Genomic DNA, 18,323 nt, shown 5'->3' with positions numbered 1-18,323 from the left:
CTGAGTTATCACGGGTACGTTTGCATCATTCCACACGTTGTCTTACTATTACGGTGTTGAGCTGCCAATATCATGAATTATAGAATATCTATCACAAACGCGTGAAAAATGCCCATAGAAACTGTACAGAAATTAGCGTAAATGCTGAATAGGAAACAGTGGGGCAAGAAGAGGCGCGCGAAAGGGCTAGCAAACTCGGGGACATGGGGCGTGTTTTACGCAGGCTTCACAGTGCTGCACACTTCAGACGAGACCGAGCTCAGACGCCGACGTGCGGTGCCTCTCGTTCCCACCGATGAAAAGGTATGCAAAGACTGTCTACCGTTGTTTACCTTCTCTTGTCATCGTCCTTTTGCCTCGGCGTGTCGTGTTAGCGAAATAATGAGAAACGGCGCCGCGTCGCTGAGTGTACGTACGGGGCGGGTAATGTGTATACGTGTATAGGAAAGATTATGCGGAGAGAGAGATGCCGTGATGGAGGTCTCGAGGAAGCTGTGCGTCCGGTGCCTTCCTGCACCCTGAGGACGATAGCTGTGTCGGATCGTCTCAGGTGAAACGGAGACAGCCCGCGATGCCGCTGACGAAATTGGTACGTCCGACGCGCGAGAGAAACGAACGGGAGAATGGAGAGATTGCTTTCTCGTTCACTATTAGTGAGATGCTGAGTGAGATAAAGAGGGAACTGCCGTAGACCATACGTGACCGCGTGAGCTGGTGAACACGCACGCACGCACGCACGCACGCACACACGCACACACACACACACACACACACACACACACACACACACACACACACACACACACACACACACACACACACACACACACACACACACACACACACACACACACACACACACACACACACACACACACACACACACACACACACACACACACACACACACGCTTGGCTGCGGCGGCTGCATTTCCGATGGAGGCGGAAATGTCGAGGCCCGTGTGCTCAGATTTGGGTGCACGTTAAAGAACCCCAGACGGTCAAAATTTCCGGAGCCCTCCACTACGGCGTCTCTCATAATCATATGGTGGTTTTGGGAGGTTAAACCCCACAACTCAATCAATCAATCAATCAATCAATCAATCAATCAATCAATCAATCAATCAATCAATCAATCAATCAATCAATCAATCAATCAATCAATCAATCAATCAATCAATCAATCAATCAATCAATCAATCAATCAATCAATAAATCAATCAATCAATCAATCAATCAATCAATCAATCACACACGCACACGCATTCGTTCTGTTTTTTCGTCTAGTTTGTCATGTAGGCGTGAGCAGGGTTTCTCTTTCCGAGGGGAGAGGGGGAAGTGCATGTTTATCGCAGCACCCCCCTCCCTGTTAAGTCAATGTAAAGGGAAGAGACGCGTGGCCGTTTGGGTTAGTTGGTATGTAAAGGCCATGGCGACTGTAATAGCGCGAGCTCAGAACGATGAATAAAGGACAAACGAAGACAAAAGCGCTTGTCTTCTTGCCCTTTTGTCGTCGTTCTGTGCTTCGACTATAACAATCGTAAGCGGCATATTTTGTGACCACCTTCCCCCTCTTAGGAGAAATGTGGTGGGGGGGAGGTGACCGTACCCCCTCCCTCCATGTGCACGCCTATCGTTTTGCATTCTTCGACAAGACAGAAAAAAAACTCCGTTTAAGAGATTAAGAGAAAGAGTTGACCGTCCGAACAAGCGCGAAAGTTGCTGAGTCTGCGTTGTTTGTATTTCAGTTTTCTTTAACGCCAAGCAGTGAATAACCAACTAGCCCAAGTTGATTATTCACCGACGTGGGCGGCGCCAGCGGGGGGCACGAGTTGGCAGGAGCCTCCCCCCCCAAAATTCTCGCCTGCCCCCTCCCATCTACGCTTGCCCTCCCCCAAGAGCAAACATAGTCAAAACACAGCGCATATGTTCTGTGCCTTCCTGCCCCCTCCCTCTCTCCTGAAGGAACACAATTGTCGTTGTTGCCCCCCCCCCCCAAAAAAAAAAAAAAAAACAAAAACAAACTGGCACTGCCCCTGCTTACCGAGTTTATCAGGTACGCGAAAACGTACATACAAGGCTACAAGAAAAAAAATTGGGTCATAGCCTTAATTATCCATAATAAAGCGCGCATATTTTCGGTGCTGAAAAAAGTGTATCTCGAACGAATCATAGCGAAATGGCGTGCTGCTATTATATTTATTATCGCGTAGTTGTATACCATACTTGAAAACTATTTCGCGCTTTCTTTGAGGACAGAGAAATAAGGAAGCGCTAAATGTACAGAACATTTCCCAACTCCATGTGTGTGTGACGCATACAACACTCAAAAGCGGAAAACGAAATAAGGAAGGCAGTGAGATGGCAGTCAACCTGTTCGAACAGGGGCATAGGCAAAAAATTTCGGGGGGAATCGGGGGCGGAGTTGCGCATCACCTTGGTCAGAACTGTGGACTGGAACGACAGATGTGGTCGAATGTGATTTTGTGTCCTGTGTGCCATAGCAAAAAAGAAAAGAAAAAGAAGGGGCAGGGGTGGAACGGGTACGACGTGGCACCCCCTGGGTATGCCACTGCGTTCGAAGCAGCAAGGTGCTCGTGTTTCGCGAGACATCAGTGGCGGTGGAGGCAAAAAGAAAAAAAAAAGAGAACTACGCTGCATACTCTAAGGTAGAACTAGTGCAAGGGCAGCAATGACCGTGACCATAAAGAAAGACTGAAGCAGCAAGCAAAAACGCCGAATGAAACAATCCTCCCAAGAGCTGCTGCCCGGAGTCACTGCCGACTGAAGCGAGCGAAAGTACCGCTCGATTTTCATTACGATCCTTCTGCGGACACACAAGCGTAGACCGTCACCTACGCTTTCCAGCTCTCGTTAAACGTCAGGGCCTAAGACGGCCATTCACAAAGGGCAGCCCGGCGTTCGACAAAGAATCCGACTCAGTCGATTTGCCGCATCGGTCTGGCGCGTTTATGTCCAGGCAAACGCGGTTTCCGGTTTCACTCCGTGGCGAGGTGTCAGAAGGGGCTCATTAGATTACCGAGGGGCTCGGCTCGATGGCGACTCATCCTTCGAGTGACACTCTTTATCGAACGGACAGTGTACGCTGTATAGCGGTGTGTCGGACAGCTAATTATTCACGATGTTTCTGCATGCTGATAAATTGCACCATTATTGGCTAACACTGGCGCAGAACTCTTTCTTTTAGTCATTGTGAGATTCTACTACGAAAATTTTCTGCTGAGTACTATACGTCTCGGCTTCGGTTACCTTCCGGGCCATGACGGCCGGAGCATTTATCAATCGATTCGCTATCAGCAGCCATCCTCTTCATTTGTTTGTTCGTGGTTGGCTTACTAGCGTAACGATAGGCGAATTATCCGCGTGACAAAAAACCCTCCGTACCCGTGCGATAACCTTCGCAGACGAACGTGTACGTGCATTGACGTATACGAGGGGATAGGAAGGTGATTATGTTGAATCATGCCCCAAACCTCCCTCCGCGTTTTGTTTCCATCATCATCATCATCATCATCATCATCATCATCATCATCATCATCATCATCATCATCATCATCATCATCATCATCGTCGTCGTCGTCGTCGTCGTCGTGTCATCATCATCATCATCATGACTACGTCCACTGCAAGACAAAGGCCTCTCCCATGTTCCGCCAGTCAACTCGGCCCTCTGCTTGCTGCTACCAATTTATACCCGCAAACTTCTTAATCTCATCTGCCCACCTAACCTTCTGTCTCCCCCTAACGCTCTTTCCTTCCCTGGGAATCCAGTCAGTTACCCTTAATGACCAGCGGTTATCCGGTCTACGCGTTACGTGCCCCGCCCATGTCCATTTCCACTTCTTGATTTCTATTATGACATCCTTAACCCCAGTTTCTTCCCTGATCCACTCTGCTCTCTTGTTGTCTGTTAAGGTTACACCTACCATTTTCCTTTCCACTGCTCGCTGCGTCGTCCTGAATTTAAGCTGAACCCTCTTTTAAGTCTCTATGTTTCTGCTCCATAGCTAAGTTACTGGCAAGATGCAGATGTTATATACCTTTCCCATGAGGGATAGTGGCAATCTACCAGTCATGATTTGAGAGTGCTTGCCAAATGTGCTCCACCTCATTCTTATTCTTCTAGTTGCTTCAATCTCGTGGTTATGCTCCGCAGTTATTACCTGTCATAAGTAGACGTAGTCTTTTACAACCTCAAGTGCACTAATACTTACTTCGAAGCGCTGTTCTCTTCCGTGGTTGTTTTACATTACTTTTGTTTTATGCAGAATAATTTTCTATTTTGCATGTGCATATATACGTGGACACATGCAAGCACACGTCTAACATAGGTTATGGGAAGAGTTTTCGTATATGCTACCTTTAGGTAGCAGAGTTGGCGTTCGTTTCCTTAACACATCCGGCAACCATGAATTGCGGAGAAGCTTATGCGTGGGCTCATTATTGTAGTACCCTTCGCCACTGCAGCCAACTGGATTAAAGTTCTTTTCACAGAAGGCTCCCTGGGTGCCGCCATAATCCCCTTAGTAGGCGTCATTGGCGTCACTACCTAAAAATGCCCTGCTGAGGCTGTGACTTCAGCCTTTGTTTTCCGTTTGTGCAGTATAGAAAGGAGGCGTTTCTTCTTCACTGTGAAAAAGGTCTATAGCGAATAAGTTCATCATCGGCAGGTGCCATGCCTGACACGTCGATCGGCGACACGCTTGGGCAAGTCACCTGCAGAAAAACAATGCGGTTTCGCCGCATAGCTGTGGTTGCTATCCGGGCTTACGCGCAACTCCACTGCCTAAAGGCAGCATAAACAGTAACTCTAGGGCGCTTGATACCACTTACCCGTGGTCTCGCCCTCGCCACCCGGAAACTATTGCTAGAGCCCTTCCCTACATATGCGCGTACCTTGCACATCCAGCGCAGTGGCACCGCATTGGGAAATTAAGACACATTTCGAAAGTCCTGCGTATCTGTATTGGCACCTGTTCTGATACCTGTACCCCACCTACCCTAAACCAGTCCCTTATTAAAATCACACAAGCTGTTGAGTTGCAGGTAAATAAAATGTATATAGAAAACAAACAACTTAATAATAAAAACACCTCTGGATGATTATAAGCACTTTTGTAATGGCTCTGCAAACGTGCAACAATAAACTTAGTATTTTTAATCGCTGTGAGAGAGATGGAGCCGGATTTTCATTGCCTTATTTGTGTCATGTTTTTCCCTGTTGAAGTCCCCGTCTCAGGCTCATTATTTCGTCTCAAACTGTGCATGGTGGGCGACTTTCTCGCTTACGAAGTCCTTCAGTATGTCTTATCCCCCCAACCACTTTATGGTGAACCCCAAGTGGCGTTATAACTAGCTGCACGTCATTTCCTTCTCGTTGTTTCTTCTCTAGTTATTCTAACAAAATATATTTGTTAGCCGTATACGAGTGGTAGGGAAAGAGCGAGACGTCAGGTTGTGGTTAGGAAAGGTAAGTTAAACCCTGTTCACTTCCTTCGGGCGGTTCGAGTGCTTAATTGCAACAATAAGGCCTGTATTTGGAGTTACATTTTGACCCTTTTTTTTCTCCGCGTCTAGACATATACATTATTAATGCGAAGCTTACAGTTTGTATACCGTTTCGTGAAACCATACAAAGAGAAATAAAGAAAACAGGAAATAAGAAAGTAGGAACAAACAAGCGAATGTAATGCTTGACTACGAAAGCTATTTAAGTTAAATGCGTTCAGCGTGCTTCAAAACAAAAGTCTGACGTGCGTTTATTGAACGGTAAAAAAAAAGAAAATACCGAGAGAGACGAAGTTCGTGCTATTAAAAGAAAACCTCTAAAAATATCAATAAAACAGGTTTTCAAAGCAGGGCACTTGAGGTTCAGTGGGCAGTGTGTCACGGCAGTAATGGTTAAGAAAGTATAAACACGTAGAAAAAAATAATTGAAACAGCGTAGTTTCGAGTTCCATAACCGATGTCACGTTGTAGCCTAACGTAGTACGTAGCTTAACGGAGGTTGTGAAAAAATGAAATTAAAGGACCATCTGAGTTCTCTTTTACTTAGAGCAAATGAAAATTTCGGCCACAGCATTTCTAGCTGTGTTTTATTTTTTAAGCGGTGAAATTATAGCAGCTGTTACTGAATGCTCTAGGCGTCGTTTGCTAAATTAAGGGGAATGAAGTGGCGGAATTAATTTATCTGCGGACAGGTTAATGAACCGTAATATTAATTCAGGACTCCGGAGTGGAATCATCTGCTTGATGTAGTTCGGTTACTAAGCATACATTTGGCGCAAGTATAATCGACCATTACGTGGGATAAAAGAAAATGCTTTTGTGACGTAGAAGTAAACGCTAATGAATCAATTAAGACTGCTGTGCCTTAGCTAGGTGTGTAGGAGGTGCCAGTGCACTAGTATCCGTGACGAAACTGACCAGTGTTTGAGGAAAAAAAAAAGGCAGCTTGCGAGAAACATACATATGATCGCAAAGTGACAGGCTGCTCAGTCGTGTTGGGTACGCTCGTTTTGAAGAACCTTTTTTCGTTATACCAGGAGCCTTAAAAAAGATTACACCCTTTCCCAGTAAAAGGAACCTTGAGTATAGCATGCGAAGCAGCACATGGGTCGACTTAAAGTTCTGTTAATTATCACAGGCACCTTGCCCGATGTTAACGCGTCCTTGCGAGTGGAGCACATCAGCAATTCACTGTATCTTCTGTTGCTGTTACTCGTCCCGAACTCTTGTTGGAGCACGCCACGCGGATTCATGGCCACGCCACGCCAGAGCACGTGGGTTCATCACGCGTCTGCAGAATCTCGTTCCCCGATGCGATCACGTGATTCCTTTGTAGCGTACCGGCCGTTCTAGGCTGATTAACATCCCCGCCTTTCCTTTCCTTCCTGTTCCTCCTCCTGACTGTTCCTCCTTTTGAGAGAGTGTAAGGGGGAGAAGTCACCGCTTCTAATACCCCTGTCACACGTGGCAACTTAAGTGCACTTTGAGCGAGTGTGCTTACGCTCACAAAGTGTCATTTTGGCGGTTCGCTGCTACACGAGAAAGCGAAGTGTACTTTGCAAATGATGGCAGTGGCGATTGAAGGATTTGTAACGCACCCTATACTTGTTATTTTTGCGCCTGTGTCTCACCATCGGACCACGTTGTCTTCGCGGAAGTAGCACCTGCGGCATGTGCTGTCTTAAATGACTAGAGAACAACTCACCTACACATCGGCAAGTGTACATGGAAGTAAACAACGCGACAAACGCAGCCATTGCTGTGCATGTGCTGCCGCGTCCCCCTAGCGGACGTGGCCACAAACAGCCCGATCGTGGAAGTAGCGAGGTTATTGTTGTATTTTATGACTTGTTTTATACATAACAGGATCCATAATAATGAAATAATGGTTTAAATATAGTATGAACGCCGCTTTAGGCAAGAGCCACTGTACAAGCCACTGGTACCGAGGCTACACACTTCATCGCAGCCGTCGCAGTGAAGTGAGGCTGGGGAACGCATTTGCCGGCAAGTCTATACTTTGCAGCGAGTGACACTAAACTTGCGCGTGTGACTGCGCACAAATGACACTCGCGGCTAAGTGCACTCGCTCAAAGTGTACTCGCTCAAAGTGCACTCAAGTTGCCACGTGCGACAGGGGTATTACACAGCCACTTACGCAGGCCTGAATGCGCTAGCGCGTACCAGTGTGCCCCGACTAGGATACAACCCGTTGGTTAATAGCGCGCCTGCAGAATCTTGTTGCCCGATACCATCACATGATAGCTGAGAGATGGCTGGGAGAGGCTCCAGCGTCATGTACCCAGCACCTTACACAGGCCCGAACGCGCTAGCGCGTGAGCACGTTCTGACAGTGCTTGGGCCAGCTGTTGCGCATGCACAGTAAGGGTGGTCACGCCACAGACCGGATTGAACTCCGCCTTAAGCTGCTTCGCATCTAAAATGTGCTTGTAGAAGAAAGTTCGAGTTTGAATCATTGTGATGTCAGGACACTTTACGGGTGCCCGTTGCATTGGTTAAAATGTCATGCGTAGGGTCATTGTTACCTAGTGCAAACTGAACGATGCAATGTACGGTGCCTTCCCAAATAACATTTTATGAAGAAAATCGAGTCAAGACACGTATGCAAATGATGACTTGCCTGATGTATTGTATGATGACAATATTCGTGTCCCTTTGATATCGTTATAAGGTCGGACCGGCGTATATATTACCTATGTATTTTCAATGCTGTTGTCGATGCAGATGAAGCCCTATTTATGCACAGCCTTTCAGGCATTTATTTTACTCGAACCTTGCGTATTTTTTATGCACTTTTTGCGTAATTAGGCTATCAATATATGAAAACTTGAAAAAATATTTTAGACAGCCTAAGCGACACGTCCTTCACTCTAACAACGAGGTAACTTTTCTGTCACTTGATGCGGCACAGAGTTAGGCATGCCCACACTTTGGTAAACTTTAGTTCACGGCAAGGTTTTGAATTCGTGCAACTGAACTATGGAAAAAAAAAAGAAAAGAAAGTCAAGTAAGAGGCACGCTACGTCTCCGATGTCAAAGTGTGGCACATTGTTGCGTATGAATTGAATTCCTCCAAAAATCAGGTTTCGTGCAAAAGCGCCTCGGTATTCGAGACGACACCTGTAGTCGAGTGTCGCCTTGAAAGGAGACTAAAATCAATTCGTGCTTCAACAATTTTTATAGGACTAGGTGCTGCATTGACTCTCTTTTACGTTCTTACCTTTGTTAAGGGGCAGTGCTCTTTTATTCATTCTTTGAAACGTGGGTGCGGGAACATGAAACAGGTCGAAAGAGGGGCGAAATAGCGAGACAAGTGCGTCACATGACAATGACGAAAATTGGTTTCGAAGTTAAAGCGCAAGTAGGCGACGTACGATCGAGCGCTTCATTCAATAAAAAAAAACATAAAACAAAAGAGCTTACTAACGGGTAAAACAAGGCCAGGTATAATACTAGCTGCACCCATGTACTCGTCTACCTTTACGACACGTGCCACTTTCGGTCCTCCGTGTTGAAAAGCCCCGTTTTCGGCTCAACAAAAGGTACCTTCTTCTTGCTGGCTATGCGGGCTGCCTTTCAGCTCTTTGTGGTGTGACACAGGAGCGTCCGTTCATAACAGGCACGTGTCCTTCTCAGGTATAGTGCATTAAAATTCTTTTTATCGGCCCAGCTTCATGAACGCATTTGTTGCCATATATACTACCAAAAAAAAAAGAACCAACCCACAGAGCTATCCTTACATTACACACCAGTTATCTCTGGTTATGTCGCTCGTACCGCCATTTTCAAAAAAACCCACGGAAATAAAGAAGCACGACGGTGTAATGCATTGCGTTATCATTCGAAGTAGGCTTTTGTGAGCCCATAGAGTGAAATATTAGGCTTTGAAAAACTGCAAATTGTTTTAGTGAAAACTCATACGGCTGTACAAGCGTTGTAATTGCTGCTTTCTTTCTCACGTTCTTAACGGCAGAAAGAAGACTTCCTGGGAAGTGCGATGGGCAGCAGATTAAGCGAAGCGAAACGGAGAAGCGGACTAGTCACTAATGATTATTACATTAAAAAGTTCAAAGCGTAAACACGATAGGGACAAGGAAACGTTCGTATCATGCGCTCCCCTGTCGTGTTAGGAGCTCGAATTTGTTGTATGATTTTCGGGCAGAATATAGTCCTTAGGTTGTGCGGATGTGCAGAATAAGGTGTCTGAATATATGTGGACGCGTCAATGAGTTGTTTGTAAGTCTGGCGACAGTTTGAGAATGAACGTGCCTCTTCTGCGTCCTTGTCACGACTTTTTCTTTTTTTTTGGCACCTAAACATGAACCAATCGGCCCAGACTTTCACGCTTCCATGTATGGAGCAGAAGAGGCTGTGCTGTCGATAAATCTGCCCAAAGCGTAAGCTGTGTCCAATCTCGTGTACGTCAAAATGTGAACGATGACTCCTTCCGGTTGCGAAAAGGACCTTGGAAGTTGCTCTGGGACCGAGATTTATGTGTTATTGCCGCACGGTAACCAGTGTATTGGCACATGCACCGTTTGGTAAATTCGTTTGCGGAATGTCGGAAGAACCCGCACTTGTGCTGTGGCATTATTTAAGCAGCTAGAATTTGGCCTCGCACAGTGGTTAAACGATAACATAACCAGCAATGTCAACCCTGCTACACCGATGCATTGTAATGGACAGGGAAAACGTATGCTGATAACGCCGTTGAGGTGAAAACACTGTAAGCTAAACTGATAGGCAAATTGCGAAACGCATGCCATCGCAGTTTTTTTTCTTCTGTGGTGCACGTTTATTCAGCCAGATCCTTTTAGCAATGACTTTTGAGAAAGCCTATTTATTTCGCAGTTGAGTGAGAAGCGCCCATCCCGCCGTTAAGTTTAGTTGTTGTTTTATAGCGAGTCATATTTTGGCCGGTCACCGTTTTTCTTTGCCGTTTCCTCACATTAGCTCCAAATCATGACTTATATATATTATTATATATCATTCTGTCGTTTCGCTGTTGCTCATTTCAGTAAAGTATTTTTGTAGAAGAAAGTATTATAGAGACTTGAGCTATATGGCAGGAATTCATCGTAGAAAAAGGTAGACGTGCGGACACAATCGCTGAAAACTTTGCAAGCGGAGACTGCTGACTGCGAAACCCAGTGTTGCGAAATGAAAGTAGGCTCACTACTTATCTGAAAACGCACAGGAATGGCGGTGCGCCCCGTTATCAAGAGAGGCGTGTGGGCCTTTGCGAAAGATAACTGCTTCGCATAGCATTTCGTTTTTGTTTAAGGCAATCGAAAGGTGGCCTACGTGTACGTTTTTTGTAATATTGACACGAAAAGTTTCAAGAATGTGTCTGTCGTCTTTCTTCCTTGCGCTGGCTTCATGTGTGCCTACTGAAACGACTTGGCTTCCCGGTGTGCTTGCACACGGTTGTCCTCACCAGCAAAGAGCACGTGCGAGTACCGTTAGGACAAGCCCGAAAGGTGATGTATTGCTTGAAACTTTGGAAAAAAAACAAGAGCCGAGCGACTTTGCAGAATACCAAATTCATGAAAGCACTTCCACGATCTTGTTGATAATGGCCGCGCCCACGAACGTTGTCCAGCCATCTCCGGAGGGGGCTAACGTGCCACAACCGAGCGTGCACTGCTGCACCCGTTCAGCAGAGTCCGCCTTGATAGTAAGTCTCGCTGGATTGAAAAGACTTGATTGATTGATTGATTTGTGGGGTTTAACGTCCCAAAACCACCATTTGATTATGAGAGACGCCGTAGTAGAGGACTCCGGAAATTTTGACCACCTGGGGTTTTTTAACGTGCACCCAAATCTGAGTACACGGGTACTACAACATTTCCGCCTCCATTGGAAATGCAGCCGCCACAGCCGGGATTTGATCCCGCGACCTGCGGGTCAGCAGCCGATTACCTTAGCCACTAGACCACGGTGGCGGGGCGATTGGAAAGACTTGGCTATGCATGCTCCGCGATGCACACAACACCATTTGGACTAGTTACCACCGTCAGAGACGTATGGGCACCGGGTTGTAGTGACTTTTGAAAGACCCATTCCCCTCAACCTTTATCTACGAAGATAAAAAAAAGGACTCCGACGGGTAATGCAGAGGCAGACGTACCGATGATGAACATGGCCTCGACGATGACGTCGGAGATGATTGTCCTGTTGCCGTCCAGCTGCGGCTCCGCGGCTAGCGGCGGCAGCGCACTCCCCGCCGGGACCCCACCGCCCCCCGCCCCGTAGCGGCTCTCGTTGGAGGTTCCCAACTCCAGCCGAGAGCTCCCGTTCAGGCCCGCCGCCATCAGGGCGATCCGTTGCTGCTGCTGCTGCACGGTGTGGCTCTGCGAAGACAGATGAGAAGAGTAGCCGTCAGCTGCGGCTTGACTTATAGCATTACTTGTCGCTGGGCGTGCTGGTACGTGCAGTACTCACGAGAGGAAAGAAGCTCAAGTTGGAACAAGAGGTAAAGAGAGAGAACATGACGTGTAGACTGACTGGCGTAGCATTTAGCGAGATGCATGGTTTTGAACGAAACACATGGCATCCTGTTCTACTCGATTTCTTTCTGTTGTAGTGAAAATGTTTGATTGATATGTGGGGCTTAACGTGTGAAAACCACCACATGATTATGAGAGACGCCGTAGTAGAGGGCTCCCGAAATTTTTGACCACCTGGGGTTCTTTAACGTGCACCCAAATCTGAGCACATGGGCCCAAAGCATTTTGGCCTCCATCGAAATTGCAGCATGCCTCCGCCGGGATTCCATTCCGCGACCTGCGGGTCAGCAGCTGAGTAGTTTATCCACTTGACCACCGCGGCGAAGCAAATTGAAATGGTATTAGCGAGACTGAGGTCGAGTGCATATTGGCCACTTGGTTAACCTCCCTGCCTTTCTTCTTCATGTTTTTTCTCTGACACTTCTGTAATGCGACAAATGCAAAACAATAACAATGATGATGACGCTGAATGAAGTGAATGAATAATGTAGAGAAAATGATGCTATGAAATATAAAAAAGATTGCAATGAAGTTTTGCTGGTTGCTGGAAAAATCTATCAACCATTCTTTTGAATGCAGCACAATGTTTTATTATGTTATTTCATTATAGCATAAAAAAGTGTTCTGTCATGAACCAACTTACAAGTTTCGTACGCTTACAGTTTGGTCATGATAATGGGAGTAATTTATTACCTTCCTTGCACGAAAGGGCAAGTTGGCTAGCTGTCCACGCTAGTTTGTTAATGATTATAGTCCAGAGTGAACTCCTGTCGGTGTCTTGTGTTCCAAAAAAGCACGGAAAAAAACTAATAAGTGACCGCCAACTAACCAAAATAATTGAACTTATCGCGAATGAATTATAACCTAAACACTTGTGTTGAAATTCGCTCACATGTCTTGTGCATGGGATCACCCATGCTGAATCTGCAAGTTACTTAGTTTTTGTTTATAATATCATGTTCGCGGTACAACTTTTAGATTGTATTTCAGTGCTTAGGTTACTTTTTTATTTACACAATACTTCAGACCTTAATTTGGCCCATGCGGGAGGGCAACACATAAATACATACATTCACAGAAACCACAACAAAATAAGACAAGTTTAAAAGAAAAAAAACTACAAAAAAGCTCAAGTATGACTTTAAATTCTTTTGACGGTTAGTGCTTTCGAACTAGGATTACGGAGAGCAATGTTTTGAGGCCATTGGACGGACGTTGCTATGAAAGCAGTCTTTTCGATGCGATGGCGTTACTCAGCCCCATAAAAACTCAGAGGTGACAGAAAACAACAACAACAACAACAACAACAACAACAACAACAACAACAACAACAACAACAACAACAACAACAACAACAACAACAACAACAACAACAACAACAACAACAACAACAACAACAACAACAACAACAACAACAACAACAACAACAACAACAACAACAACAACAACAACGACAACAACAACGACAACAACAACAACAATAAAAAAACGAGAAGTGTATGCATCATATTTTCAGCACCACACAACAAAAATAACTACCGAGCCATGTAGAATCAGCTGCTGTTGCGTCACAACTATTCTAAACTATAATATTTTTCAGTTAAAAATGATTTTTTTTCTGTTAAAGCACTGAAAACTGCGTACACGCTGTCGGGAAGAACGTACCTGCATCTCTCCGAAGCAGGCACTGTAAGGCACGACGACGGCGACGTATACCGTGGCGACCAGGATTAGCCAATCCCAACAGGTCTTGAAGGCCCCGTAGTGGGAGATTATGAAGCGGGACTTCTTGATGGCCGCTGTCTTGTATTCAGGCAGCGCCGTCGAGTGCAGCAGGTTCTGCACGCATTCAGTCAACACAGAAAAGCATGCGAACGGGTTACTGCCTGACTGTGCCTTTAAAAGTGTTACAAAACTGTTGGCGATGAGCATAGCCGTATGTAAGTACTCACATTTACGATCGCAGATGTGCGTAGAACCGTTGTACTGACATTCATCAATGACTGCGTAATCTGAATATGCTGTAGCGATCCTGAAGGATTGCTCACAGTGTTGTGAAAGCTTTCTGCGTGAACGTTTACAACCCTGAGAAACTGCAGCAATGTATTTGTAACTTTTCGTCTGAATATTCTTTGAAAGAACACTGCCTTTTTAAGTGTTAAAATAGAATGAATCTTCTTAATCTGTTATGTAACATTGCTACCAACCTAGTGCTCGCCTCCAGCACTTGCCTTTTGCCTCTAGTGAAGTACTTTCCTCTGGTGATACAGCGTTGACATACCTTGAGAAGTTAAGTCTAAGACACTTCATGATAAACTCAGTAGCAGGTCTGGCTAACTTTTCTAAAGCGGCAAGGACTACAGTAAGAGCAAGAAAAAAAGTATCTGAGCTTCCGTGCTGTTCGAATCGCGCACGGCACAATTTCAACTGAACAAAGCGGTGAGTATGGTGCCGTTCGAATTGAAGACTCATTTGTTATAACTGCGAGAAGCGTCAAGTGAAGATTCTGTACGTACGCTATTTTAGTATTACGATGTGAATGTATGTTGGCACGCAAATAGAGTACAGACTATTCCTCCTCATGCGAGAATCACGAATGCTTAGGAAATATTTTTTTTCACGCATTTCTTGCATATATTATCAATTTCATAACCCAAACAATAGCTACATCATTTAATCGCTCCTTTTAACAAACTTCAATACATCAGAACATTTTATCTCGCATGACGCCATCCAAGAGAAGTAATTTTTCTCGCTTTTATTTTTGAGCGTTGAAGTGTGCATGAGTATGACGAAGAAAATTAGGACTTCAGGCTGCAACATGTAAGAAAAACAACAGAATATCAGTTTCGCGAGAGCTGTTTTCGACTTTCCCCTGAGAAGTTGAAGGAACAGACAGCCGGTGAAACTTACGTCGGGGCGGTGAAACAGCTAATGAATTAGGCAAACTACCAATCACTGAATAATCGTAAAGCTAATGAGGTTAGTGACAAGGAGTTTAAAATGTTACTGTGTCCCTTGAAGATTACAAAACTTTAGTTTTTGTATTTCTTTAAACCTCGCTCGGGAGAATGTTTTCTGTATAATTAAATTACGTGTCTTGTTGCTGACCAACAGTCGTAAACTGTCGAACTGCTTTCATTTTTCGATGTTGCCATTTTTTTAAGGGGCCGACTGAAATTTGCCGTCCTACTAGTGCTAAGCTAACTCGATTTGACCGTGACTAAAACATGGCACAGGAGGGGCTTAAAGCAGGAATGGTTCTGCACTGAAACTTAAACGAGTAACGAAGCGTTGCTACACGGGGGACGAACGAATCAAAAAGAATATGTAACTGAATTAGAGACCCAAGTGTGGTCTTGGCTAGGAACAACTGTTTTGCGTGACACTGCAGTTGGACACGCCGTGGTGGGGAGAGAGAGAGATGGAGAGAGCGAGAGAGAGACTAGCAGGCAATGAATCCCATGCACTGTCAATCTCGAGTACGCCGCTTGGATAGCTGCCCACGGCGCCCGCGTTTCAGCTGAGAATAACTGCAAAAAAAAAAAAGACCGTGTACATATATTTAGGTGGTCTTAAGATATCCCCAAGTGGTCACGACGTCCCGAATGAATCCGACGTCCCGAGCTACAGGTTTACTGTGCACCGTATGGTCCACAACACTCTTATGTGCGTCCCTAATAAGGCACTCCTCCTAAATTCAAGATAATGTAGAAATATTGGTAGTTTATTGCACTTATCTATCGAAATGAGTCATAACTGTCTATCACCATTAGCCTTATGCAAATTCATGCCACTATAGTTTTGTAACAATATAAAATGTTGATATGCCCTGCAATACAGTGTTCCCTTTAACAGTGGAGCTGTCTGTACACTCGTGTAGGGGACAATATCGCAATCGCGTTGCTCTACAGAACCAAATTCACCAACACAATCTTGCTAAATGAAAGAAAAAAAGTTGCCGACATGCACTAAGCCACCCCCCCTCTTTTTTTTTAATGATAGATTATTCTCGACAACGTTGAATGAAAGCTGTTCCCGTTATTTCCGTAAAGGCCCGTTGAAGCCCAGGATCACTTAAGCTTCTGAGAGAGGCCGCATATTGAAGAGCCCTCGTTACGAATAGTGTTAAGTGTCGTCACCCTTCCAATATGCGGGACTTTGAGCCTTCGTGTGGTAATGCCATGCCGAATTAGCTGAGGTCACTGAACGTCATTGGAAGATTGCTTACGGAGCGACTTAAGCTGCGACACAGCGAAAGACAAATATTATGACAAGCGAAAAGGGATTTCGCAAGACGGTTTATTAAGGACTGTGCTGCTTCAAGTGAGAGTGATGAGACAAGAACGTAGCATAAAAAAGAAAAAAAAACACGTTGACAGCCCGAGAGTGTGTTGTACTTTTGATGTCCGGACCTTATGCAGAATAATGATGATGGTAGTTTTTTTTATGCCTGGAAATGACACACTGAGAGGTCAGCGAGGCGTCGCAAGCGAAGTGTTGCTTTTCCCCTGCCTTTTCTTTCATCTCTCTCTCTCTCTCTTTCTCTGTTTTCTGTTTAAATGTACGGTCTATGATGTCACGCTTTTCACATCTGGCAGTGAGAGAAACTATAACACCACAGAATGCGTGTATGTTTAGTCAAGCTTTGCGAAGCGCAGGCCTGAAAAAAAAAAAAAAATGTGGGAAATGTTATTTTCTTTTTTAAAGGACAGAATGTTTCTGAAGCAATACGCACTCTTAGAAGCTGTACTGAAAAAGCGAAGTGAAAAAAAGGTTGTCCTGGCTTAAATAGACATATTTGAACAGGACGGGGAAGAAGATAGCTTTACGATAAAACTTTGATGTTACCATAGTATTGTAGGAAGCAACACGCATTCACGAGTTTGTAAATAAACAGACTTTTGGGATGGGCGTACCAGAATGCCGTGGTCTACACGAAAACCGACACCTTCGTGTGTCGTACTTTGGAGAGGGCTTTAATTCCTACACTTTGGTACGTTTGATTTCTCTTTAGCTATAAGTCTATTTGGAGGAAAGTTTGGGGCCCTTCGGGTGCGCCGGCTACTATTGGACGAGAATATTTTTTGCTATACGTCAGCGACAGTGCTTGCGAAACGACGGTTTCTACAGCGGGGCTCCAACGGAGAGGACGTCAATTCTATAGACATGCGATGGTTCATGTGAGATTCAGCCTAGTTCGGTTGCATGAAGCGTAGGGCCGGAGTGAAAACCTTACTTTCCTGCGCACAAGTGCAAAGGCATGCCACTCAGATTGACTGGCCGAAAAAAAAATCAACTAAGAAATGTTGTGATGAAAACGTAAGCACACGATGGACATTATTTCGCACTTCATTTTGTTGTAATCACGTTTTTACTGCGCTTTTTTCCGTTAAAATTACAGGCTGGACTGTATAACACAATTACGTCAAGCGATTGTGCCACATAAGTTCTCCAATAACGTACATTGGCTTTTTGGCTACGACAATGTAAATCGACTAATCAATCAATCAATCAATCAATCAATCAATCAATCAATCAATCAATCAATCAATGGTTGGTCACTTGGTCTGACCTTTTCGCCCGTCTCAATCAGCATCAATAAGTGTAAAAGAAGTAGAGACGGGTTCTATTTCTTTAATTGCAGGTTCTCCCATACATATTGCTAAGTTTATTTCAAAAGCTGCGTCTGTATATCTGTCGTACGGATATTGGCTGTGATTTCGTTCTAGAGCATTCACTCGTGCCTGCCTTGTTTACTTGTCATGCCTGGGGTGCATATTGCGCGGGATTCGTGCAATACAGAAAGACTCGCGGATGTTTGGCGGAATCCGTTCTTTTCGGTTCGCGTCTGTGTCGCCTATAAAGGTTTCACTATAGTTCAGCCATTGTACCACTGATCTTCCATGGGCGAGAGCTTTAGCCGTTCTAGCAGGCTAGCCCTGTGTGCTTCGGCTAGTTCCTGCCAGGTATTGTGCACACACCATCGACACCGCTGTCCGTCAAACAAAGCAAAACACGACCCGCTACGCAATAGTTTCGCGAAGCGTGAATATTGTTCTTCTCCGCAGCCGTACAATGTTCTGGAAGACACTAAATGGCTCGCCAGAGTGGGTGGAAACATGCTAATCAGCGCGCCGTTCCACGCACCTATAATGGCCACGATGAGAGGTGCATGAATAAATGCCGGCTATTATCGTGCACAGCGGGCGTTGTCATTACACATCAAACGCCTATGACAGAAGAAATGTAGACGACGGGACG

The 18,323-nt window shown here is 45.2% G+C and overlaps 1 protein-coding gene across 2 annotated transcripts in view; it reads right to left on the bottom strand.

Moving 5' to 3' along the window:
- Positions 1-18,323, bottom strand: part of LOC119188272 (Eag-like K[+] channel) — a 336,652-nt gene that overhangs the window by 26,636 nt on the left and 291,693 nt on the right. For both annotated transcript variants that reach the window (XM_075896039.1, XM_075896044.1), the window contains 2 exons: positions 13,725-13,898; positions 11,681-11,903 (listed from right to left, as the gene is read on the bottom strand). In XM_075896039.1, coding sequence (XP_075752154.1) covers positions 11,681-11,903; positions 13,725-13,898 — 397 coding nt within the window. The remainder of the gene's footprint in view (positions 1-11,680; positions 11,904-13,724; positions 13,899-18,323) is intronic.

Source organism: Rhipicephalus microplus, chromosome 1, assembly GCF_043290135.1.
Source record: "Rhipicephalus microplus isolate Deutch F79 chromosome 1, USDA_Rmic, whole genome shotgun sequence".
NCBI classification, from domain to species: Eukaryota; Metazoa; Arthropoda; class Arachnida; order Ixodida; family Ixodidae; genus Rhipicephalus; species Rhipicephalus microplus.
Note: the sequence above shows the minus strand (reverse complement) of the source record. Positions and strands in the feature narration are given on the sequence as shown.